Source organism: Strix aluco, chromosome 1 (genome assembly GCF_031877795.1).
Source record: "Strix aluco isolate bStrAlu1 chromosome 1, bStrAlu1.hap1, whole genome shotgun sequence".
In the NCBI taxonomy this organism is placed as follows: domain Eukaryota; kingdom Metazoa; phylum Chordata; class Aves; order Strigiformes; family Strigidae; genus Strix; species Strix aluco.
Genome location: NC_133931.1, coordinates 171,980,343 through 172,007,359, shown reverse-complemented (window position 1 = coordinate 172,007,359; position 27,017 = coordinate 171,980,343). Strand labels below are relative to the sequence as shown.

The 27,017-nt window shown below is 41.6% G+C and overlaps 1 protein-coding gene across 10 annotated transcripts; it reads right to left on the bottom strand.

Annotated features, from left to right (window-relative positions):
• SEC22C (SEC22 homolog C, vesicle trafficking protein) lies at window positions 1–26,193 on the bottom strand. Of its 10 annotated transcripts, none has more exons than XR_012625822.1 (10): window positions 26,125–26,193; window positions 22,181–22,276; window positions 20,473–20,568; window positions 19,712–19,921; window positions 17,369–17,532; window positions 15,366–15,548; window positions 9,227–9,345; window positions 8,568–8,633; window positions 5,247–7,008; window positions 3,324–4,145 (listed from the first exon to the last, which is right to left on the bottom strand). XR_012625822.1 is itself a non-coding variant. In XM_074845878.1 (10 exons), the coding sequence occupies exons 4-9, from the start codon at window positions 19,891–19,893 to the stop codon at window positions 6,808–6,810; spliced, it is 915 nt and encodes a 304-aa protein (XP_074701979.1). In that variant the 5' UTR covers window positions 19,894–19,921; window positions 20,473–20,568; window positions 22,181–22,276; window positions 26,125–26,193; the 3' UTR covers window positions 3,324–5,514; window positions 6,796–6,807. The 10 variants fall into 10 exon arrangements, 9 of the variants coding, with proteins under 9 accessions (XP_074702022.1, XP_074701979.1, XP_074702003.1 ...); XM_074845878.1 differs by having other exon boundaries at window positions 3,324–5,514; window positions 6,796–7,008; XM_074845902.1 differs by having other exon boundaries at window positions 3,324–5,514; window positions 6,796–6,855.
• Between the last annotated feature and the right edge of the window lie 824 nt (window positions 26,194–27,017).

The following is a 27,017-nucleotide window of genomic DNA, read 5'->3' as shown; positions in this document are numbered from 1 at the left end:
GCGTTGGAATGGGCTGCCCAGGGCAGGGGGGGAGTCCCCATCCCTGGAGGGGTTGAAGAGTCGGGTTGACCCAGCGCTGAGGGATCTGGTGGAGTTGGGAACGCTCAGGGTGAGGTTCATGGTTGGACCAGAGGAGCTTCAAGGGCTTTTCCAACCCAGATGATCCTGTGATTCTATGACAGGCACAGGCTTATTCAGCATGCCTGGCACCTTCACTGCAGCTTGACTTTGGTTTTTTGGCTTCATCCAGCAAGCAAATAGCAATAATTTGGGGCTGATCACTCCAGGTCTGTGCCCTTAGCTCTCGCTCAAGGCCTCAGCAGGTAGGAGGTTGCACCTCCTAGGAGAAGGCCTCTTGTTTGTTTTGGATGGTGCATACAGATGGACACTAACGTGTTTCAGAGCTGAACTTTCCACATAATTGCTTTTTAGTGTTGAGAGCCCATGAAATAAGGGATTTTGTATGTTAATGGCTTTCCTTGCATAATGAAAGAATAAATCTCAGCCCTCCACAGCTGTATGTCATGCTATACTGACTGGTGCTTTACATTTTAATGGTCATTATTTCAAGCCTTTCTTACCATTCTTATATCGAATGACATTTATTCCACCAAAGGGAATTCTATATGCTTCTGTGTTTTGCTTACCGTATACTTTAAGCGGGAACAGAAAGCAAAGACTTTTAAGGGCTCTTTGGTTTGTGCTACTATTTAATTACTTTTGAAACGGTTCTCCCAAGCAGCCTGGACCAGCCTTCCTGGGGCTAGAAAAAATGACTCAAGGGAAAAACCTGCAGCCTCAGGGATGGGGAGACACCTCCCCTTTTAGCTGCATCTTCCTGATTAAAAATCAGCTTAAGCCAATCTAAGGCACGCCTGAGCTCAAGTTCATGCTGTTATTCACCACCACACATTGGCAAAAAAGAGCTACGACCATATCTGGCGGGGGACAGGCCCAAGGGAAGGGATATTACCTTTCATCTGTCTGCCCACCCGCAAAAGTTAACAGCTTCTCTCCTTGAACAGCCCTTCCCGAAGTGCCTGATGGATACAGTCCCATGCTATTATACATTTGCAGCACGGGAAAACGTAGCAGATACTATTCACTCCCACTCAAGGTCCTTGTTTTTGCGAGAACAACACTTTAAAGGGAAAACAGCACGCAGCAGTTGGTCAAATTTAAAAATATCACTTTGTTTAGCCTTTTGGAAAAGGAAAACTGAGGGGAAGAAGAGAAATTTCCACCCCGCACCAGGGAGCAAAAAACATACCTTCAGTTCCTGCTGGTGTGATATTGCTTCTTTCCAGAATGTTCTCCAAAAGGTCATACCTTTAGTAGAGATGTATTTGCAGACCCCCAGGAGGTACCTGTAAGAGCCAACAGGCATGGAATAAAGCCTCTGACCACTTCAGCCTTCATCTTCATCAGAGGCACCTCACTACTGAGGTTAAGACATGTGGCTGATTGCTTTTAAAAACTGTTCAGTTGTCCCCACATCCATGGGCACAAGAGCTGAGCCAGCCAGCACCACGAGGAGGTAACACATTTGAAGACAGAGCTGCTCTTTTTCTTGTGGCCATTGTTTCCTTCCCTCCCGCCCTCATAAACAGTTTTTACATGCAATTAGGTCACATTTGTAAGTCAGCACACAGCAGGAGTTACTTTGTTTAAAATAAAAACATGTATTTCTATCACCTTAGGAGCTGTTCCTCTTTCGGCACAGAGACCCTCTGATCCTCCCACCTCCTTTTATCAGCATCTTCAAAAGAGAAAGGGAGTTATAATTGCTTTCTCCCCTCACCTTAGAAAAAAAGGGAAAGGCTGCTGTTGTTCTCTGTTGGCATCTTGAGAAGAAACACGTTTTGAGCAATCATTTATTTGCAGAACAGAAATAACATCTAGATTTCAAAGGGCAGAGCAGTTCAGCAGAACAAAGTGCTCTCCTCCCTCCCTCGCCATCAGCTTTGGCTTATTATGACCTACTGCCTGCACAACCTACTGTTCTGCCCCTTTCCTCGTTACAGGGGCACACACAGGCTTCTCGTTCTCTTTTGAGCACGGCAACGAGCGCTGCAGCACCGTAACCATCCCAAACATACCGCTGACATTTCTGCGGCACAAGCCAACATCTGAGCAAGCTCCGCGGCTAAAAGGCCAAGTCAAGGCAAAAAGTGGGATATATCTTTAAAGCAGAATAACGCTAAAGAATTTGCAGTTCTCCCAGATCCACTTTACCCACAACTGCCTTCTCGATAAAGAACAACCCTCAGAGATGAGAAAGTTTCGCTTTTCACACACTGGAAACCAGTGGAAGAACCTAGCCCTTTACCCATCACGTTTTGCTGTTGCTGCAGATATCTAGGTATCGTTCCTGTGGAGGACCAAGGAGCAAATGGAACCAGTAGTTCCACAAGCCTGATTTCTTCCAGCTTTCTGATTTTTACCTCATTCTTCGGTTTCTGATGAGGCAGGGTCCTCTATGAGTCCTGCCTCTGAAAGCATCACTCTCCCAAAGCACATTTCCCAATGCCTGAACCCATCACATTCAGACGATGGGAAAGCTGAATTTGTGTCACATCAAGCCATTCATTTTTATAATAAAGCCTGATGAATCAGTGCCTTCAGAGCCTTTATCAAAGTCGGCTGAAATTGGCCAAAAAGAGTCCACAAGCTCTTAGGCACTGACTGGTAGGACTAATAGGCCTAGTTCCATTAAGAGACTAGGCTAAAGGTCTAACAGCAACCTGCAAAAAGGAAGAGGACCTATGGGACTGTGTTACATCTTACTTCACATATTTCAATACGCAAGTTTTGCAGGAAAAACCTCTATAACGTGGTGGCTAAAAGTAAAGAGCAAGACTTAAAGCTACAAAGAGATTATCACAGATACTGCAATCTGTTGCTTGGAGAAGCAAGTTTCTATATACATCTTTATAAATATATTTGTATAGTTCAACTGATGAATCCAGCCACTTTCCATCACGTAGATGACTGAATAAAAATCCTACCTAATTCCCCCTCAACAAAAAGTGCCAGTGTGCACCCAAGTAGATTAGGTCTCAGAGAAAGCCACGCTGAGTTCATACAGCTATTTCCTTCTGTAAGAGACCACAGAGACCATACACAGTCTAGGATGCACTATGACAGCATTTGCAATCACTCTGAGTTTGAAGCTCTTTGTTAAAGAGAAGAGTTGAGTTTATTTTTAAAATATTTTGAACGCTGCCACACAAACCACTAAAGATGCATATGAAAATGAAATGGCTGACAAACCTTGTTTCTAATACAATCAGCTATTTCAAAACTATTAATGAAGACAACCATTACAAAAAAGCCATTTATTAGATATGTACATATATACATGCAAAATGATTTTATACACATTTACACAGGTACAATTATTAATACAGTACAAAAATGTCTAAAAAGGTACCAGCCCACCTTCTACAAACTTAACAGGTCTTTGGGAGAAAGAAAAAAAAAAAACCAAACCCAAAACCACAGAAAATTATCAGCTTCATAAAGGGACTAAGCACTGCAAATCTTTGAATTCATGAAGTTTATTCTTTGCCAATTTTCTTGTGCTGAGCTGCTGGGTGAGGAAAAGAGTTTCCAAAAGACTTATCTCGAAAATTGACAGAATTAAGAAGATGCAATTCAAACTACATTAAACAGTTTAAAGTTGAACAAAAAAGGGTTAGATTTCTGTTTGGGGATTTGATTCAATACAGGCATAATCCCATGTTATGAGTCAGATTTCATGTACTCAAACTGCAAGTCATTCTTTTTTATTAAATCTTAGAGCACTGACATCAATGTAAACTATTCTATTCCTCTTGCTGTCTCATCAGAAGAAAATGATTAATTGTATAAATACCATACAGATATAGAAGCCATTCTAAATACTAACATTAAAAATAAAAAATAAAAATAGGCCAAACTGTGCATGCTCTGCCTCATCCTGGAATCACAATCGAAGCCTACAAAGTGCGCAGATACTAACGCACACATATTAATCCACTTAGATTCCTTAATATGGTTTACACATATTACAGGAAATAAAAAAAGGTTGCAAAGGGATTAAGACTTAACAACAAACCAGAGCTTCGTTCATTTAGTAGAACAGTTCTAGTTGCATCCTCCACCTAATCCACAAATCAAAAAAAAGAAATTACACAAAGGCAGAACTGAACCAAATGATTTTGTTTGATTTTACTGAAACATTTTCAGGAAAAAGACAATATTAAACAAAAGCTGAGTTTAATCTTTACCTACTCAACTTATGTTAATTACACAAGCTATCTAAACACCTTGTTCTACCACCCTCATTGCAGAGCCGTTGCTAACATCAGCTGGCATGGGGACGTATTTGTTTCATGATAAAGCAAACAGTCAGACGCTTGGGAAGCATCCGGAATGTTACAGTTTCTTCCAATCAGCTCAACACAAGGCTGAGGAACAGAAAGCAGGTAACGCTTCACTGGCCCCATGCCCCAGCTGTAAGTGTTCTGCATGCCTTAAGCTATAGCAGACTAGATTTATCTGAGTCTCTGGAGAAAGTAAAGCTCTTCTGGACTCTTTAGACAGATTGAGGCTAAAAAGGTAGGAGCAGGGAGTTGGGTCATATCACTAAGGTCCTTTTCACAAAGTTTTCTCTATCTGTAGTATAAAATGCTTCATCCTTTCCCCACAGGATGATTTCCCATGGTAACCCAGTGGACTGATACCTAGCTTATGCTCCAGTAAAACACAATCACTCATCAGATCCAGTACCCTTAACAAAGTGTTAAGCTTCTAGTATCAGATTTTTGGGGGTGTCCTTTTTTCAGATTTTCTTTTTTTTTTAAACTTGTAATCCAAACTCGTGGCTTAGTTCCCTGCAGTCTCTAAGAGTACCTTCCCAAGTAAAACTGGGACTGAACAGTATGAAAACTTAAAAGCTTGTCAGTACTAAAACTCCCACATCAGTGTGGTCACCTGGGCGTCTTAAGGACAGTGGTTGAATTCTGGCTTCATTTCTCCACCTACACTCTGGCAGAAAACTGGGGTAATGACAGACAAACAAACTTTAATCCACTCCCTTATAACAGAAGAGTATTCCCTTATGGCACACAGCTCTAGCTCTTTTCTGAACTGACTGGCTAAAATATTCCTCCATTATTCCTACTAGACTACTCCTCACAGTGTAAAGGATTTCATTATGTTACAGTAAATAAGCTAATATGGGATGGAAAATAAATACCTACATTTTACCACTGGAAAAAGCTCTGGCACCAAGTCTATTGGTGTCCTAGAAACTGTTCAGGTTGTAACGGGCTGCCTATTGATGCTGTTGCTGCAGTCAGCTGTATCACAGGTTTCTGGTCTAGTAGTCCACTGACACTTGTGTTTGCAGCATGAGGATTCAGGAAAATTCACTGAGATGCAAGAAAGCAATTTTGTTCAGCATTTCTGGAAACTCAGGAGAACAACTCTGCATCACGTTAATCTCTTTGCAACCACTAGAGGTAGAGACTATGTGAGAGGAAAATAAAACTTTGGTGAGACATGTCCGGTGGTAGAAACGGGGTGAACAGAGAACAGTTTCCTAAGAAAAAATGAAAGAAAATCTAGGACCATACTTCCACAATAACACCCCTACAGTTCTCTACATCTTCTCAGCTTGAATCACTACAACCCTTCAAGGACAGCTGCATCCAAATGCTGTGTGTTTTTTTGGTGCAGACAGCTTAAATTATTCATACATGTTCTAAAACGCACCTCAGTACATTACATACAAGAATACCCAGTGCAGCAGAGGTTAAGAACTTCAGCTCTTAAATACTATATTCAAAAGTGCACACTAATAAATTCATCTTAGTGTAAGAACTCAACACCATTACCTAAAGGTGTTTTATATAATAAAGAGAACCTGCTCTTGCTTTCCATTACTGGAAATGGCTTTCTACTCACCAGCTACGTGGTTTTTTTAAGAAAGGTGAAGGAGTCAGTGGCCTGTCGTAAGTAGGCTGGAAGATTTATTATCCCTACAGACCAAGCAAACATGGAGTTACCCTTATACTAAGAGTGACCTTAACCAAGGAAATAAAGGCCACTTGAGCTGAAAGATTCACTTGGTTTATTTTATGCTGCCCCAAGCATATTTGCAATTAACCAATGAGCACATACTTAACTACAACGCACTGTTTAGCCAGGAGATATTTATAGCCTTTATGGTTTTTAAAAGAGCCACAGCCTTTTCCTTTCCTTCAAAACCTAGAAAAATTACCCTGAGGCTCATCCTAACAATTTTTCCCACTGATATTTAACTCATCTAATTATGGCAACAACTCCTTTACTTAATATTTACCAAGAATCTTAATGCTTAAAAAATTCTATAGACAAAAATGTTACTCACCATTTTATCTTCATTTTACTATACAATTTTAATATTTTTGGAAGCATTGGCAGGCAAGACATTGACCTGACAAACTGTTACAAAGCCAGTAAGACAAATGGCAAAATGCTGTCTAGATGGTATTAGTCGAGGAGTAAAAGCCTGTTTATGGTAAGGAGAACCTCCATCTGTTGACGACACCTGACAAGATCTACCATGCACAATTACCACATGCCATGTTAAATACACCTACATTCTTCACTGTATGTTTGACATGATTACAGTATCCTACTTTATTTCAAGTTGCTTTGAAATATCTTCCTTGCAATAACCTTTGTCGCAGATCTTTAAAAATACTCCAAGCTATTTTTGGCCAGTTTAATAAAAAAAAAAATATTTGTAAAAATAGAGTAGCAAACCTAAAGTCTTCTTCATACTCCGCAGTCAGGCTGTTTCTCCATAAGTTGCCTTGTCAGTATCTGATAAGAAGAAAGAGATGCCACTCCTATGTGAAAGGCTATTTGCCAGAGGTTCCGTAATCCGTACAGGTAAATGTTGCATAAACAAACAGAGAAAAAGAGTACAAACGTCTTCACCTTCCTTGCCGAGCTGTAGAAGAGGTACAAGTAACACTACAAAAGGATCAGAGAGGAGGTATTAGCATTAAACTATACACATATTAGCAAGAGACGCAGCTGGCAATTGCTGGCACACCCATGCTGCTTCGATGTGCCTGCCGTCGCAGTGATCACAAAGGAGCTCAAAGCTTCCCTTCAACTCCTATGTTGAAAGTCCTCCAAGAATAGCTGGAGCAGTGGCCTCAACCCAGAGCCTACTGTGTAAGCATAGCTGTCAAAAGAAGTCGGTCAGCACAACTCATGTCCCTCCTGCCTGCCTCAGCCTGGGGTAAAATGAGTCTGAAAGCTAAGACAAAGGCTCAGAAGCAGGAAAACAGCAAACCCAAATCTGCTTTTCCTTTATTTGTTCCTGGGATAAGAAAAGGACTTAATTCTCTAGCCTTGACTTGATAGAAAGACCATCATCTCTGTTAGCTTTAGCTGGGGTTTTGGGCTCTTTTTAAATTTAAGAACAGGTGGAACCCACTTGCTAGGCATGTGTGAAGAGCATCAACCGTTACAGGAGAAAACTAAAAACTCAAAGTGCTGGCAGAAGAGTTACTTTTTTAAATCCAGCAGTAACAGATCATGCTTTCTCACTTAAGGTCACAGTTTCCAACTGTGCTGATGACATAAGTAGAGATCATCATGTAGAAAGCACTTCACATCTGAGCTCAATTTATGCACAAGCATTTTGTGAAGATGACTGCTATAAATCAAAAGGGTAAGAGAGAACTCTTCTTTATTTAGCTTCTCTAGGTTAACTGGAAAAAAGCAGGACAGAGCCTTCCTTGTGAAGAATGACTTGCATCGAGTATTTAGATCCAAATTAATATCTCCATCTTAAATGGTCCCCAAACCATTAGCCAAATGCAACAGTACTAAGCAATGAATACACTGCAGGCATTATGTTATTCCTTCTGTTAACTTCTAACTCAACTACCACAGCTTCCTGAGATGACAGGCGAAAAATTGAAGATTTTGCAAACAATACATGGCCCTCAAGTTAAATACTGTGGACCACTGTTTTCAGCATTTAAGGAACCTTTCAAGAAGAACACACTTGGAGGATGGGTTTCTTATTCTGCATAAGGAGGTCAGAGAAAATAAACCATTAAGAAAAAAAAAAAATCTAAGGAAGTCAGGACCCACATTTGTCCCAAGAACTAAAAGTAATTGTTAGTGTAATTTATGACATTTTCAACAATGTTGCTATCCTATATTTGCTTAGTCTTTCAAGGTGGTTACGCTACAAAAGCCCATCACTAGGTCTGCCACTGTCAGAAAGACATCGTGCCTATCCCTCTGGGACACAAACCATCTTTTGGCTCGCACTTATTTATCATGCTCAGCCCCATCTGGCATGTCACAACATGAAAGCACAGAAAAATCTTGCACCTGCAATTTGCCAAGGGTCAAATTGCACCTTTAACTGTATTTGTGCCACTTCACTGGAATACCTCAGTGTAGGATACTAGAATCCAAACTGCTCGTCTGCTTAGCTGAAAGTTATTTTGCCCTGTATATTACAATATAAAATTAATCAGAAAGTATTTTATTTACAGTTAACATACCTGAAAAACACAGGCTAGAAAAGGTAGAAGAAAAGCTATCACATTTCCAATTCCTTCATGGTCCTCCTGTTCGGATTTAAAAAAGTGACAAACAACTATGTCAGCTACAGTTTCTAGCAAGTACTGCTTGATATTTTAGAACACTATATTTCTCAAGTTATCTCTCATCCTAGTTTATGTTGATTTAAACAGCATGTTGTGTTAAACAGCAAGATCAGTATCACTGAACAAGATACCAAGAACTGAGGCTTATGTGACAATTCCTGCTAAATAAAACTGTGCCACCATACAATACTGGGTTTTTTCTTTTAAGAAGTTGTTTACAGTTTCACATTTGTTTAAGAAAAATTACACAAAAGCATCTGGAACAAAATACAAGAATGGAAAGAAAAAAAATAAAAAAAATCAAGCCAGTCTGGTAAGACTAAAATATTTCTCCAAATGTTAATCTCCCTAGAAAAGAATAAAATGCCATGTGCTGCAATATACAACGAAACACATGAGGTAAGCAATCAATTGTACATTCCCTGGACAAACAAAACACTTCTTGTGGAAAGATGCATGCTCTGCTACGAAGCAGAACAGCCATGCTTAATCTGGTTACCCAAATAACTCTCTCCCCTTGACTCATTTACAGATTTGAATTTAATCAGGGTTACCTGAAATGAATACTCTGCTAGGTGAACTCCTCGAATGAGATTCAAAGCTCCACACATGATGTTCAGAACAAGCGACAGAATCCCCAGGGGAGTCACACGCTGCATTCTGTAAGTAGGGACTAAAAAACAAAATAATAATAATAAAAAAAAGAGACATTACTGAAGGTTAGCACCATTCCTTTGAATCTTTTAACACGGGTTTTAAACATTTTCTAAACCTTTCATGCTTGCTCCAGAGAAGACCAATTATGAATAGAAACACCGTTTTTTTGTTGTTGCATTACACTGTTCAGTTCTTCAGACATCTAGAAATCAGTACTTTTTAATCAGCTTAAGCAATAGAATTTGTTCTTGAGATACCTGGCATTAATGTCTTCTTTAATGGTGCACACAGATATTTTTCAATTGTTTATTTCAGCAGATCACCATACTCAACACTCTTCACAGGTCAGTAGAAAAGCTAGAGGCTTTAAGCACCCAAAGGTCTGGGAAAGAGCTTAGATTTCTGACACCCATAACAGCAAGACAGCAATCAGCTCTTCCTCCACTGGTAATGAGGTATTTCTTCCCAGTGAAAGTTTGAGGCATCAGTCTGATATGCAGCAATTTAGTTTCACCTGCACAGTTTCCATACAGCATTTGGTGCCTCAATCAAGCAGTTGCCAGAATACAACTGTAGGAGCCAAGGACTTGACACTCTGCTGCTGGAACAGTTGTTGTAGGAGTTGTCGAGACGGTACTACACAACCACAGAGGAGAAACATCCGTCACAGAACTGCTGCTCTTACCTCTGGGCCTCTCAGACTGACAAAACATGGTCAAAAATGGAGCCCAGGAATTAAACTGGATGATACAGTTTTTGGCCTTTGAACCAGATTTTACAGTGCATTATAATTCCCTGCCTCCCAACCTGCCCATGCCTCACAGGTCGTGAACTACTTTGTTCCTTTCTCGCCTCCTCCACTACTACTATTTAATACCTACACCCCCAAATATCATTTCTTCAGGATGTTCTAACCGATACATACCTAATTACGGTCAAAGCAATTACTGTCAATTTGTATTTAACTTTGGAATCTGCCACTTCTAATTTGATTGTCCAAAAGCTCACCTAATTTTTTTCCCTAGCTATACTAGCTAGCTCAACAACATACACCACACCTAGATACTCACCTACATCTCTTGGCATACCCTCCCCGCCCTTGGATCACAAGTAGACCACTGTCAGCACAGCAATAAGAAGGGTAATTGGCAGTTCAGATACCAAATTCAGATCCTCTCCTGCACCAACATCCGTAAGATACAGGAGAGAATGAACAAGCGCTCAGGAAGTCTCCCCAAGTCTGAGGATCTTCCGCCTCCTGTCCAGACAGCCAGCTCCTGACTACTGTAGACAAACCATGCAACACAGCAGAGATCATCTCTGGCTTCGTTTCAGTGACAGATGAAACACTTTAACAGCTTAAATATTGCAGTACTGCATGGTTTAAGACAGGAAAACACTTGTATCTTCTCCTTCAGGAGAGATTTTGATGGATGTAAGTTCCCTGCGAAATTAATATAGGGCTATAAAATATCTTTTATAAGCATCTATGTAACTGATTTGTCTGGCATGTACTCGTCCCTCCATAATTTCATCTCCAAAGCAGCTGCAAAAAGAACTGTATTAATTCCACTTGATATATGACACATTACGTGGCATTACTGTGTATCATTGTCATACACATGCTCATGTAAATAAATGGTGCAAGTAACCCTATCATTCAAAGGCAATTTTGGTTTTTTGCTATGCAGTGAAATTTAAGGTCCGAACAGCACACTGAATAGAAGCTGTACCAGCATGTTTGGTCGTTCACTGACCTGAGTGGGGTTGTTTAGTTTGGAGAAGAGGAGGCTGAGGGGAGACCTCATCGTCCTCTACAACTACCTGAAAGGAGTGTGCAGAGAGGGGGGATGAGTCTCTTGAGCCAAGTAATGAGTGATAAGACAAGAGGGAACGGCCTCAAGTTGCACCAGGGAAGGTTTAGACTGGATATTAGGAAGTATTTCTTTACAGAAGGGGTTGTTGGGCGTTGGAATGGGCTGCCCAGGGAGGTGGTGGAGTCCCCATCCCTGGAGGGGTTGAAGAGTCGGGTCGACATGGCGCTGAGGGATCTGGTGTAGTTGGAAACTGCCAATGCTAGGTTAAAGGTTGGACTAGATGATCTTCAAGGTATTTTCCAGCCTAGATGATTCTGTGATTCTGTGTGAGTATTCACTTTCCTATTATTTCTGATAAATTAAATGACGTTGCAGCTACATATCTCTCTCTCAGGGAAATTTCCTAATAAAGACTACTGTTTCTTCTCCCTCAGTTTCTAAGGTTTACTTCAGAGGCACACAGTGTCTCTCAAACAAAGAAAAATTATTACACACAAGTTTCATTCAATGTGCAGGATCTTGTAAACTATACATCAATAGTTACCAGTCCCCAGGGAAGAACAATGCAAGTCTCAATATCCTCCTGCTTCTGCAGGCTGAAGACCACAGCATGGAATATTATGTAAAAGTTATATTTTTTTTTTGTCCAGTAGGATGGAAAGAATTGCTATCACAGATGCAGGGGAGATTACAATATCCCGTCGCTCAGGGTTCAGATTCTGTGAAAACTGATCTTTAAGTTGTTTGCTGTGGAGCTTATTTCTGCTGTATCATTCTGAGGTTTAATTCACAAACTGAAATTGCACAGAACAAGCAAGATGGGTGCTGCTAGGGAAAAATTATTACACTTCCTTGTGTGAATTCAATCCTATTTTTACAAACAGAATTTCATACTAGAATTGCTTATTACATTAAATAAGGGAACAAGACAGTACAAGCACTCTTTGTCCAAGACAGCACAATTTTGCACGAGCAGTTAAACGCTAATTGGGATTCAAACTGATTTGACTCTTCGAGTAGAAAAATTGCGCACTTCAGAGTACAAGAACAGAAGATGTTCTGGGGACTGTGGGTTACCTGGCACCCAGGAAAAATGCATCTGCAGGTTTGAACATGTACAGAACAATTTTGTGAAATCACCTTCACACGATGAGGAAACTGAAGCTTCCACACAGAGGCCTCTGGCTGTTTAATCGGAGCCTGACACGAATGCCTGTACCACGCTCCATTCTGTCTCTTCAGGGCACAGCACAAGGGTTTAACACTGAGTCACATACTCAAAGTTCCAGATAAAGATAGCACCACCAGCAAAAAAACTACATCAGACTTAAACATTTTAAAATAAAATACAAGCACACAAAAGAGATGTGACACATCCTCAGAAAACACCTTAAAAAGGACTCTGCGAAGAACTTCCTGTGTGCCTACAAAAGACTGAGAGCATTCATCAAGGGGAGCACAACGCTGCATAATTTAACAGCATGCTGACTAGATGAATAGCACAAGTTGTTCTTCTACTTCATAGAGCCAGTTCTGCTGTGAAAACTCTCCCTCCTCACAGAAAGCTACTTCCACTTCATATTTCTTCTGTACACACACCCCACTGTCCTCCGGAGCTTTATCAGCTGTGCCCATATCGAGACACAAGGTGAAGCTTTCGCAACAACAGCTGCGGTTGTGTAGATGTTGATCAAGAATGCCATGCTAGTGTCTTTCTAGCAAGAATTTGGTTGGGTTTAGTTAACAAAGGAAGGAACGAACAAAAGAAAGAATGAAAAAAATAAAAAAGAAAAAAAGCTCTTGTTTCCATATATACTAACACGGACAAAACTGCCCTGACGTTTCAGACTCCTTTCACACCAAACTGAAGAACCAGGGGGTGTGAACACACAGCTCAAAAGAAGACAGGAACCTGCTAAAACCATGTAAGGAGACTGATGTTTTGATCAATCCATTGATTGATCTGTCTTCACTATAGAATGTGGACAGAATTAAATTCTGCTCTCTTGCAACCATCACACTTCAATGCAGGCTCAAGAAGTCTCCTGTATAGCACAGCCATAATATAAATAACATTAATATGGGAACAGACACTATCCACACAGCTAAACTTAGAGCAGCAAAGTTGGATTCAGTTGGTAGGTAACGATGAGAGGAGAGAGACATAAGCCAGGAAAGATGACTCCAGCTGAGGGAAACAGATGATCACAAACACAATCCTTAAAATAAAGACAGAACAATCTGTAAGAGTATTTGCATTAGAACAGACAGAAATACAAAGCCAGATGGAAAGTAAAAGAAAGCAATTAAGAATATGGGGGAACTGAAAATGTATTTCTGATCTGTGGACACAGACCAGCTTGCAAATGTGAACAGTTTCAGTGCCAGTAAACACTAGTGCTAAGAATTTCTAATCCCTGTCACATCATGAAAATATTTAACCTTCAAGCACAGTTCTGAGGAGCGCTGACAAGTCTGACTGGCAAATCAAATGTTTTCAATTTTATTTTTAATTCCTCCTGGCCACCATCCCTCTACCTTTTCATTTAAAATACCTATGTCAAATTAGATTTCACTTCATCCATCAGAAACAATAAGACCGAGCAACTGGAACTTAATTTTATGAGTGTTTCATAAGCCAAGAACAAGAGAAAAAAAAAAAAGAGGAAATACAAGCTCATGGCACTCCAGCTGCATTTAAACCACTGTTGGAAGTGTGGGAAAAGCAAAACAGTGAAAAAACTGCAAAACACACATTTCCTTAACACATGGTGCCCAGAACAAACACAGGACGGGATGGAGATCCAGTGATTTGTGTTGCCATGGTACCAAGGGGGAATGCAAAGAGAGGTGGAGGCCGTGTGGTCGCGTTCTTCCACTTTTCTCAAGGAACATTTGACTATGCAGATTTACCTCCTGATCTTCCCCTTCTCTTAAGGACTGTTTTGCAGTACTTGCAGACCTTATCTCTCATTCTTCCTTTTCTCCCACAAAACCAGCACACAACTTGCACCAAGGAACATGCTGTGTCGTTACTCAAGAAACAATGGCTTGACCACAGTCCCACCCGCTCACACATCACACTTAGATAAATACTACCCCGAGTTTGTATCTTACTCGGAGGGATGATAATCTGACACCAGATTGGAGGGTCAGATGGATGGGTTTGTGCTCCTCACCCCCCCCAGAAGGGACGCCTCTTGGTAAGATATGGACCCTCGGCTACACCGAGTGATTACCCGGGAATTAAGCGTGTGTGATTGCAATCATTTCTGTGTGTAGTGCTCTAGAGCCAACCTGCAGTCTGTGCATTTATCGTGCACAATCTCAAAGAATCTGTAGATGTTGCATAAGAATAAACCATACTATTTGTGAACCTGACTGCTTCTTTTGAACGCAACCGGACCTACAGCATATGGGCTGTTCGTGCATCTGGTGTCAGGCTTATAGTCATGGCCATAACTGGCATAACTATTAAGAGATAAATCCAGCCACCCTAGCCCCTCTAATCTCTGAGGACTAGCTAGAATGCGAGGGGATTCATCTCTCACCAAATTAATTCATTACCCTAAATGCAACAACCATCATGCTAATAGGATTAAAATAGGGTCATAGTTTAGTGGTGGACTTGGCAGTGTTGGGTTTACAGTTGGACTCGATCTTAAAGATCTTTTCCAACTTAAATGATTCTGTGATTTCATTTTGTAGAAGAAGTAGGCAGGACTCTGACTATGCAACTGAAACACAAATAAGAAGATACCAGTTTTATAATAAACAAGTTGAGGCTAGTACTTCTAAAAGCAGGTAAAATGTCAGTATTTGTTACAAAAAGGTCTCTTGTCAAGCCTCTATGTGTTGCTTATACAGACATATCCTCTTTCAGAATTTTAGTCAAATGCATTAAACTTTAAAGAATAAAAAAGGAGAAAGCAAAGAGGGGAGAACAACCCAAGACAGACAGTCTGGGAATAAGAGTTTTACCCTCAGCTCATGTTCTTCTTGTCTTTTCTTTCCTCAAGGCTGAAGCAACTCACTGCTATAATCTAAAGACTGTATGTTGTTTACTATGATAGAACAGCAGGGGGGTTTTTTTGGGTTTCATACACATGATACATATATTTCTCAGTACAAAAGGAACGACTGCTGTTACATGTTTTTCTGTCATTTGCAAAGTTAGGTTCAGGAAGTCTACAGTCACCTGTGTGTAGTAGTAACTTACCAACCTCCACATGAACACCTGCATGCCCACCATTAGTCATCCCATTCATCAACTCCGTATCCTCCAGTTTCAGCTGAACTGGGGGCTGGAACTTCAGCTCCTCCTCAATCTTCTCCCAGTTGGCATTCGTTTGAGAGCTACTCGTGCAGTTAAAATGGCATTTCACTTTCTGAATAACGTTATCTGAAACAATATAAAAACAGGCTTCAATTAGCTCTGCAAAAGTTAAGTGCCTTAGTTAATTATTAATCAAACCATGGCATTCTTTTTTGATTGTTCTTCATTTCTTCCTTCATTTCTTTTCCTATTAGTTTCAGGTATAAAATTCCACTGCTGGTTAGGGAAGAAAAAATACCTCTCCTAGGTATTTTGTATCACACCCACTCCCTTCTGGATACTTTAAATCTCAACATCCTGCCTACCAGTGGACTGAAAACAAGCTTTCATATTCCAGGGTCCATGTTAACACGTATCTTAAATTACCCGTGAACTACCATGAGAAGCAATTCCATATTGTGTTTTAACAATGACAAGCATTAGTTTTTTTTCCAGCAGAGAGATAAAGTAATTCAATCTATATTTGAATCATGAAGCAACTCTGACGGGCAAAGTGATTCCACCAACATCCAAGCCACAGATCTATGTACAGATCACCCTGCTGGTTTGACAGGAGTTGCACTGAGGCTAAGCAGAGAATTTGTCCAAGTATGACTTGCTCATACCTCCAGGGATGAAGTATCTCACTGTGGATACAGCTACTTCCTATTTAATTGTGTAAAGATATTGGTAAATTCAAGCTATTTCAAATGCTTAGGAAGCTAAAATGCAGAAACATTTATTTTGCTAAGATATCCTGTAAGTAAAATCCATATCGTTAAGATATTGTTACACTAGAAGATTTGCATAGGGTGACCACAGCTGCTACTGGATATGACACATATGTAATAGCTTACGCACGAGTTTTGAGACCACACAGGTGGACTTTATGTTGTGCTAGAATACACAGTGCCATAAGCATTCCTTACAGTAAAATACAGGATTTTTCAGTAAGTCAGCTTGCTACAATTATCTGTAACTACCAGGCAAAAGGCTAAGATCAAGTGCATCTTTGATCCAAACACAGGAAAGGAGGGGGAAAAAAAAATAAAATTTCACACAGCAACATTAGGTAGACTCAGTAACAAAACACAGTACAATAGTAAAAATAATAATAAAAAAAAAAAAGCAATTTGTTCTTTAAAAAAGCCTTGTGCAGTTACAAGAGGCTAGAAATTCCCAAATTCCTACTCAAGTTAAAAAAAGAAGTAATTTGGATCTCAGTGTAAAATTACATCATTCTTGGAATATGCCCTGCAGGGACTCCACACAAAATACAAGATGGCTGTATAACATGCTTTCCTTGTGGATTTCTCAATCTTTTAAGCATGAGCTTAACAGTATTACCAAAATCTGGATAGAACTGTGCTAACCCACTGCAATATCTTATCCTTTCCCACAAAACAGTTTCTCACTGCAAGGGAATTGTGTTTTTCAGATGTGCCACATACAGTACAGCAGTTACTACTTAGCAAGAAAACCACTTGTATCAGGTTAAAAAAGAAACGCTAGGCATGATTCTGAAGTATTATGTGAATCTAAGTCATGCCAGAAGTAAAGCTGCCCATAATAATCTATTCTGTCTCCCTTTTTTCCTCTACCCATCTGTCTCCGCTTGTCAGATTTTTTAAATTAAGCTAGAAAGTGTTTGAGGTGTGGATTTTTTTTTCCTTCTGTGCTTGTTTTATTAATCGCCACAGCATTTTGTTGATCTAATACAAGGGCTCTCAGGAACTGTAAAACCAACAATTTAAGGCAATTACACGATCTCCTTCTCCTACACATGTATGCAAAGGCAGACACACAGAGATTCATTTTTATGATCAGGCTTTGGTCAGGAGACATTGTTTAGCATCATAAAAGTAGCAGACACAGAATCCTTACTATTAGAGAACAAAGTTACAAACCAAATTCGAGAAAAGCATATGGTCTGGAAGCTAAACTGATGCTTGTTGTATCGTAGGAAGCAGCAAATTCCCACTGAAGCTCTTCCAGGAAGCAAAATGCCATGATGGTTGAATAATTGCTGGAACAGATTGCCATGCAGGCAATATCCCCAGAAGAAACGAAACTAAAATAGAAAAAAAAAAAAAAAAAGTAACATCAACATAAAAAGGTAAGAGAGTCATGCTGAACATGAGAAGTAAACTGTGCTTTCTGTCAAAACAAAATGTAGAGACTGCAAAAAAATACATTGTTTGCACTGCTGTAATAGTCCTGCAGCCCCTGTAGATCTAACCCTCATTCCTAACTCATTCAGTACGCCTTAGCATACTACAGATCACAATATGGATTCTATTAAATTGCTACCTCAGTTCAAATTGAGGATGTTCTCTTCCCAGGCTGGCTTTAAATCATGTTAATAAGAAAAGACATGTCCAGAAAACATCACAGGCAAGATTTTGAAAGAAAACACAGTAGCTTTCCACAAACAAAAGTAAAAAACAAGCAAGCTTGTTCACAGGAAGCAAGCAGATGTACTCCTTGCTCCCTTCAAACATGACAACTTTGTGTTAACAGTAAGAGTTATTTTTTAACTTGCACAAACCAAGATATTCAAACACTGTTACTGCTAAGTCATCCGTTACAAATAAAGATGAGTTTGTACCAGAAACAGCACAATAAAAATTCTACTGCTAAGCGGGTCCCTCTAACATTGAACCCATATTTAGCAGAAGTATCCACTTAGAGATGGCTCAAAACCTTCCAGGAAACTTAACAGGGGATTCATCTGACCAAAATGTAGGCATGTACTTAAGGATGAGAGAAATCACTCCCATCTAGGCTTCATTAAGTAAGATGGGAGTCAGGGCACCTAGTTCAGATGTCAGCACTCATAACACAGACAGTAAACTTCCACAATCCCCACCATAATTACAGATTCGTAATTATCTCTGAAAGAAGACTGAGGAAATGTTCCCTTACAGGTTAGCCATTTGGTAGCAATATTTCAGTATAAAACAAAAGTTTTCAAGCTGAACAATTACTCTCTATTTTCTCTCTTTTCTACTATTTATATACTTCATCCATCTTATACAGAAATTCTTGTGGTTTCTATTTTATCACATTTTTATTTATTCGTTATACTACGTACTTGGGATTTATGGCTTTGATTAGCTCCATTACAGCCTAGTTACACTGGGTACTTTCCCTAAATTCCTTTTGTCCCCAGCTCACAGCTGAGGATCAACACCATACCTGTGAAAAACTACCTTTTCCCAGCTGTCAATAATCTATAGCCTTTTTGCCACGTATCTGTTTGCACTCTTCTCACTTCAGAGCCAGATGCATAACTACTTCTGTAAAGACTACAGAAGATTAAAAGCAGCAGAACGTGATAGCATTAAAGGGCATAAATTCACTCTGAGGGAAAAGGAATTAAAACGCTAATCTCTGCTTTTCCAATTGATCCAGTGTAAATTCATGTATCTTTTCTCCAGTCACTCCCCAAAAAAGGGATACTTAGCTTTTGCTCAGAGTCACTTTAAGTTTTTTTTTTTACATTTGCCAACCAGAAATGCAATCACAAGCTAAAACTCATTTTTAGAACTAAACTAAAATCAACAGTAAATGAAAATTCTCATCTCTGAATGAAACCTTAATTTCTTAAAATAAAGACAAGCAGATCCTTCTCCAATGAATAAAAGCAAAGATTTATAATTTCTCCATACTGGCTATTGTCAGTATGTTTCAGGTCTCCTCAAGACTCACCCATCAGCCAAGACCTCCTAGAGACTTGAACCCTGCTGGTATTCAGAAAATGGAGTGGGCCGTACGCAGGAGGGAGTCAGGGCAGTTCTGTGCAAGCCAGAATCAGACCTGCAGGGGCCTGAGAGAAGGCATCAGCAGGACTTGACCGTCCCTGAAGAAAAGGGTTTGGGACTAAACTAATTCCTAGGCACTAGGATGCCATCTTGGAAGGTATTTGTAGAAGTCTAAGATACTCCAATTGCCAGTAGTAACACGGACTGCCCATTGAGCAGAAAGCGTTTGCTACAAAAAAATGACAACTAAAATAAGCAATCTTAACATATGCTTACTAAACTGAGTAGGAGCTGTGTGGCTGTGGTGCTGAGAAATAAGGTTTCAAAATCCTGCTTGGAGGTTATAACCTAGACATGCATGGTGGGATTTCAGATTGGAGTTAGGCACTATAGAATACACCTAATCTCTAAAATTTAACTAATCCCCAGGACAACCATTTCAAAAATTAAAGTCAAAAAGCCAAACAAACAAAAGCAAGGACTTACTGTATGCTGAGGTCACGTCCTTTTGCTGTGCCTCGACTTGGATACTGCGCCAGAATTGAGGATAACACCTTTAATCTCTTTCTGCATTCCAGAAAGTCCTGATTGAAATGAAAATCTGTGGAGGCTGAGAGGGGAAGTCCATCCCTCACCCGCACCACACAGGCAAAAAAGATCATGGACATTCTCCACTGGAGTACTCATGAGGACAACCTGAAAATGAAATATTGAATTAGGTTAATGGATGTGATATTAGTTAGTTACAATCCAATATGGTAGCCAGAAATATGTCAAGGTAAGAGTTTACAGAACAGTACCTCTTGTAACACCACTGCCATTGAAAGGCAGTCAAACTGTTCTCAAAGGTCACGGCTGTGTCCATTTTTTGCTTCTCTCAGACAGAAAGGTAAGACAGCGGATTTGACAAGGAAATTATCTACCTGAAAAATATCACTATTTTCCTTCCTGCGTTACCTCAAGCATCAGAAACGCTGAGTAAAGTTCTTAAAGGTATTTATGGAAACCGGCTAACTCCCACTGACACACGGCATCTTCACTAGTGTTGTACATAACTGCATTAGCGTTGCAGTTATCTGATTTCCTAGTGTAACACACAAATACAAAACTAAATTCTAGGCTACAGCCTGTCAGGTTCTTTTTACAGAATCAACTAGGACTAAATATAGAATAAAAGTTGCCCTCCCTTGACTTCTTTCTCTTTAACTGGTCACAATCTCCCATGAAAAGTTACTGTTGGGATTTACCTGGTACATTCAGAACACAAGAGATCTGTCCTTCAGACATACCATGAGCATCCAGTGCAAGAAGTTAGAAGACTAATGCAGCAGGTCACATAATCTCTGAAAGATAACCATAACGAACTTTTTAGAAAACTAACCTATATGTACATACATATTTACAATGTAAGATCTCTGGTGCAGTGGGTAAACATATCCTAGCAAGTATTTTGCCTAAAGGAAAACAAACAACTTATTTTCTTATCCAGAATATCAATTCCTAGATGCATTCAAAGACATTATGAAATGATATGCAAAATATTTCTGATGCCCCAATCACAGCTTTTAAGTTAACCTAGCTTCTTGTAAAACAGCAGTTCTAAATCAGCAGACTTTAAGTGATCATCACAAACAAGTCAAGGAAAAAAAAAAGGGAAAAAAAAAAAAGGCATTTACTCTGCTTCAGGCAAACTGCACACATGAAGCAAGAAAAAAAATTCACACTGTGAACTCGAACTTTTGATAGAGGGAATGACTGCTTTAAACAGCCCTGTATCAAACAATTCATTACAATGTTCAAAGTTTCTTTGAAACGTGTCACGTGATCAAGTGGTTTTCCTGTCTAAGAAGGTAAGAGAGCAAAGCCTCTTCTAGCTCAGGCATTCACAACTCTCTTGCCTGTAGGGCTGCTCTAATGTCTAATAAGAGTTGAGTTCTTACCATGAGCAGCACTAAGAGAGTCTTGTTTCTGCACCACAAGAATAATTTTCATGTCACTTGTAGGAACTATCCCTCTGTCAAAGTTGGCTGCAATGTGCCAGCATGTTAAAGCAACTAACAACTGTCAGAGGAACTGACAGAAAGCATAATTGCATATAACTTGCTTCTTTAGAAGACAAAATTAAAACTGCAGAAGATTGCACATCACTTGAAAAGTATTTTGAACTTTTAAAATGGAGATTAAAGCGTTAGATGTTAATTTTTTTCCTCTATCCCTCTCACAGTTCTTCTCCAGTAGTCATTTGAGTTGTAAAATCAAACTAAGCCCACTGACTTCATTTCAGCATGCATCAAAAAGACTTTCAGCAATATTCAACGCTGTTACATGTCAACTTGAAACAACACATCAATCTTCAATGTGTGGTGCTAGCAGCCATGAAAGAAACACTGCAGAAAGCTACTTAAACATAAAAGTGAAATGAAAACAAAAAAGAAAATTGCCAACTTGGAAATATTAACTTTAACACAGTTAACTTCTACGTACAGTTGCTTAGAACAGTTCAGTTTTATGGTCAACGATGGTAATGCTGATGAATTACGTGGGAATACAACAGAAGATTGGCGAGGAGGACTGTAAACACGCCCAAGTGACTTGCAGCTGGGGTGCCAAAAACCACGTATGTCACACTAATTGTTGTTTAGCTTTGTGTGCTTGACAGGTAGAATGTCTGTGCTTAGATAACACAGGCCTGTGAGAGACTCAGAGGCATCCTACTGAACACCCTTGAGATTCCTGCCCTGCTGTGGGAAAGGTCAAAGCACTGTGGAAAAGTACGTCTGTGAAAATCCCTGATATATACAGCTAAAAGCAGCAGGCCCGAGATTTTTCCTTTCTTCTCCTTTTTCTGACTAGCAAGGACCAAGCTCCACGCTGCCTACGTCCCCACTTGCATGCCTCTACCTGGGCGTTGCTGCGGAGATCCCCCGGGTTGCAAGGTAATGGGAATAAACTTACTCTTTGCATTTCATCCGTGGTCTTGTGGTTGTTCCTGTGTCCTGTCTGCGCCAATTCACACAAAGTGTAACTCCAAAATATCCCACTTGACAAACTCTGCAGAAGCAATACGTTGAACACTCTCATTTACCTTTCAAAAACAGCCAGAAGACCAGGAAAATGGAAAGGCACTGATCTTAGAAACCAAAGACATTTTCTAAAATGTATCTAGCCTATGAAATTATTCAACTCATTATGCCACTATCAGCAGTTAACCAACTGCACATCCAAAGGTATATAGCCTTCCAAGACATACAAACCTTCATGCTTCAGGGCATAAGGCTTTTACTAAATATCAGCTGCCCATCAGAGAGATTCTCTGTTCTCCTGTGAAAGATCTAGTATCAGTCACCATCAGGCAGACTTCCAAATCAAGTGCCAGACTTCACTGGAGAAATGAGTCAATGCTCCTTCCTTGAAGATACACCTGCTGTATCGTACTATCAGACTACCACTGCTGAATTCATCCAAAAGGTTTGATTTATTTTTTTTTTAAATCTACCTGCCTGTCAATTTTTAGTTTTGTTGCCTAAGGAAATGAGGCTTATGCAACCAAGCTGTAAGTGCAAGTGGGATAGATATCTTACACGCCTTTTGGTCTTGTGAAAACAGGTAAATGTGTATAAAAGAAAGGTACATCCCCAACAGAGAGAAAGGCTGACGTGGTGACTCAAATCTTAACAGAGAGCAGAAGAGCACAACCTCAAGGCAAAACAACCGGAAATGTGTTCACTGGTTCTTACAGAACTCCCATTTACATGGTCTAAAGAATATTTGCATAGGTAACACCCTACTCCCCAAGTGCGCAAAAAGGTGTGGGATTTGAGAACAGTACCTGCAAAGACTTCTGAGGAGTTTAAAAAAAAAAAAAAAAAAAAAAAGTTTTTTGTAATTCAGGGGTTTATTTGAAATGTAGCACAGGCTTAGCTAAAAGAGGCAAGAGCTAACATCACCACACAGAAGAGGGCAAAGCCTAAAAATAAATTAATGCAACTGGTTCATCTGTCTTCTGTGTAACTCTTATCACCAACCACCTATCGCTCAGACTCATCTAGCCCTTTCCTCTTCCACGTTCCCCCAGCCCACCTACTCTGGCACTGCACCTCAATGAGGCTTTGGGTTTTCTTGTTCCTTTTTCACCAGTCTCTTGCTACACGCACATCAGAAGGTGTTCTGTGCCTGTGGCAAATAACAGTTACTAACGTCACTCCCCTTCAAAGTCCAATTACTTGCAAGCCAATGTTGCCACGTTACCCGTAAGTGAACACATACTATCACAACTAACTGGACTGATCAAGGTGTGTACACAACCAAGCGAATCTATGATCTTACTATTTCAGACTGACCCACTCTTTCCTCCCCCAGTCTCTTTCTATTTGCATATGATTAGCAGCCCAAAGTATCTGCAACTGACTTTACCCAGCAGGCCTTTGAACTCAGGTCCTGAACTTTGACAATGTACTTGTGTCTTTTGATTAAGCAGTTATCAAATCTTGCTGTATTCAGAATTAATAACATCATGTCAGGACAGCTATTTTACTGGCACAATGAAGGCAAAACCTTGAGAAATATCTTAAGCAATTGTTTCAGAAGAACAAGTTATAATTTATGACTGAAGTCAACAAAGCTTGCTTTTTTATTTGAAGCATCTGTACATCTACCAACACTTCAGAAGAAAACTGTTTAGTGTTAAGACTCACACAAACAGTACATATTTACCAGTCTTATAACAAACAAGACTCTTCAGGATATTTCCACAGTAGGCATCTAAGAAGTTATCTGAAGTGCAGTTCCGCCATCCCTCGCTTCCTAAGTAGCGGCCAACTATCTCCAGTGACTACACAGGGATTAGTAAGGCAGCCCTAATCAGACCTCTTACATTTTGCTACACTGTTATGCAAGATCCTTCAAATAAGAAGATTAGACGCAATTCACAAGCGCCACACTTCTCCAAATGCTAGACAAACTCCTACTTTATTGTCTGTACTTAGGAAACAATTTACTCAAAAGGCTATGAAAGCAAATGCAAACCCATACATAGCTCATGGAGGGAATTATTTTAAAAATTCTGTTCTTCAATAAATTATTTTATCTAACCATCAAAAGCAGAAGTTTCTTTCTAAGAATGGCAAAACACTTGCAAGGCATGTCTTGCTACCAGGATCTCTCTCAAGCACTTGTCTTCTCTCCCTCTTCAGAGTCACATTTCCCTTCTTTCTAGAGATGGCACACAGGACAGTTTCAAACCCAACAACATCCCACTATTTTGTCAAGTTCTGATCTTCCTACTGAAGGAAGAGCAGAAAGCTTTAGTGAATGTTACCATAGCCCAGGAGGCTCCTGAAGCAGTCTGTGAAGTCTTCTGGAGACATGATAGTTTGATCCATGACTGTAACTATTGTACCTAACGCAACTATCCTCAGGCAGGTAAGCTTCAGAGGGTTACAGACAGCTACAAGTGGGATGCCAGAATACAAAAGAGATTCAGGTGACTCAAACACAAAACATTTAATAGAGCTGCAGCTCAAGTGCTGGTTTCAGTCTCAACCAACAAGAAGAGAAAAGCAATTGAGACACAGTTCATGAGGGAGTTACTACTTCTCTGCAGGGTCACGAGGTGGATTTTATCCTCTTCTCACATATATATAAAAAACCAAATCCAAAATGCTGTTAAATTTCCCATCTTCTAAGATTGCAGTAATCGTATCCATCTGCTTCTTCCCAACGGCTCTCCTTCAATGATCACAGCAGCGCTGACCAAGCTACAGCGCAACAAGGGCCACTCTCCAGATTTAGCAGTGAATAAAACCAACTCAAAAGCATGATGCTATCTCAACTTTTAACACAGGACTTGTGGATATCAAGAGCCTACAGGTTCCTACTAACCCTACGGGCTTTATTCTTATCCCCAAAGGGAAGAATGTAAAAAACCCTTACCATCACAGATCTCCTGTCTACACATACTGCTATGAATTACCAGAAATAATGCGTGTTACACAAAACTCAAACCCCAACAATCAGCTCCCCCATCAACTGCACTGTCTCAGGGTGCTCCTAACCCCTGTCCAAACCACACTGTAACAACTCTGTAAGGCTCTGAAGCTCTCCCCCTACATTAAACTCTCAGAAACATCAGCCACCTTATCTGATTCCAAATACACCCCCACCCCCACCAACCCGTACCCTAAAGCCTCCTAAAGCCCATCAGCTCATCTCCATACCAGTCCACGTAACTAAGGACGCTTCCCATATCCATCCTGTTCCACTCATCACATTGTACGTACCTAAAATCTATTTACCCCTCTTCTCACCCACACTGAAAGTCCCAAAGCACCCCTTTCCCACGCTCTTTAATAAACCCAGACACCCTGAAAACCACCCGTCTCACGAGGGCACACTTTCGTACTGACCAGTCTATCCATACACCCCTCAAGCACCCGGCCCCCCCCGGATCGTACTGCCATCCCAGAGGTGCCAAACCCTCACGTTAACCCAGCTCACCTCCAGACATCCCAGCCCGGCCCAAGCCCTCCTCCTCCACCCCTCAAGCACTCCAAGGAACCCCCAAATCCTACAACGATACAACAGGATCCCCACCCCGACACACGCATCACCCCTGCTCACCCCCACCCCCTCCTTACATCCCCCAGATCCCAACTCCCCTCATCGCCTCCCCACACCTCCCTCAAGCACCCCACAGCCTCACATTACCCCTGCTCACCCCAGGCCCCCCCCCGACTCACCCCCTCAGGGCCCATCCTTCCCCCAATCACCACACACACCCCCGGCGCGGCACGGCTCAGCCCCGCCCCGTCCCCGGGGACCCAGAAGGGGACGGAGGAGAATAAAGAGGAGGAGGAAGAGGAGAGGCCCCCCCGCAGCCCGGGGACCCCTCCGCCACTCACCTTCCCCGCCCCTCGCCGCGGCCTCTGGCCTCTCCCGCCCCCCGGCGACAACGGCGGCGGCACCACAACACAACACAGCCCGCCCCGCCCCACCCCCTTCCGCCCAGCGAGACGGCGGGTAGAGTGGCCGCGGCGCGGTGCACGCCGGGACGGGGGAGGCCGCGGGTGGAGGGTTCGGAGTCCGGGCAGGAGCCGCGGGCTCCTCGCGCCCCCCCGGGCGAGGGGCACGGGCGGGGGTGGCGGGCACCGATGGACGCCGCCGGCAGGCTCCGGAGGCAGCGGCGGGCCGGGCGTGGGCCTTGGCTGCTGCGGGTGGCTGGAGCAGGGCCGCGGGTCTGGGGGGGTTCCCTGGGGGCTCCCTCAGCGCCGGGCTGGGGTCGCGGCCCTCAGCCCCTCCACAGAGCACCCACAGCGGACTGTCACCCACGGTCAGGGCCGGACGTGGGCCTGAAGAAGATCTCCAGCCATTCTGGCAGCGGCAGGGCAGTGAGGTCAGGGTGTGGGATGTGGGTGCTGTCGTCTTGGTGGCAGCACTCACAGAATCCCAGAATCATCCGGGTTGGAAAAGCCCCTGAAGCTCCTCCCGTCCAACCATTACCTCACCCTGACCGTTCCCAACTCCACCAGATCCCTCAGGGTCAACCCGACTCTTCAACCCCTCCAGGGATGGGGACTCCCCCCCTGCCCTGGGCAGCCCATTCCAACGCCCAACAACCCCTTCTGCAAAGAAATCCTTCCTAAGAGCCAGTCTGACCCTGCCCTGGCGCAGCTTGAGGCCATTCCCTCTTGGCCTGGCGCTGGTTCCTTGGCTCAAGAGACTCATCCCCCCTCTCTGCACCCTCCTTTCAGGGAGTTGTAGAGGGCCAGGAGGTCTCCCCTCAGCCTCCTCTTCT

What these genes read in the sequence shown, in the direction of transcription:
- SEC22C (XM_074845845.1), bottom strand. Translation starts at nt 19,893, where the DNA reads ATGTCCATGATCTTTTTTGCCTGTGTGGTGCGGGTGAGGGATGGACTT. An exon ending in GGACGTGACCTCAGCATACA is followed by an intron (nt 17,533 to 19,711) that starts GTAAGTCCTTGC and finishes TTTCTATTTTAG; the next exon opens with TTTCGTTTCTTCTGGGGATA. An exon ending in TAGCAGAGTATTCATTTCAG is followed by an intron (nt 8,634 to 9,226) that starts GTAACCCTGATT and finishes AAATCCGAACAG; the next exon opens with GAGGACCATGAAGGAATTGG.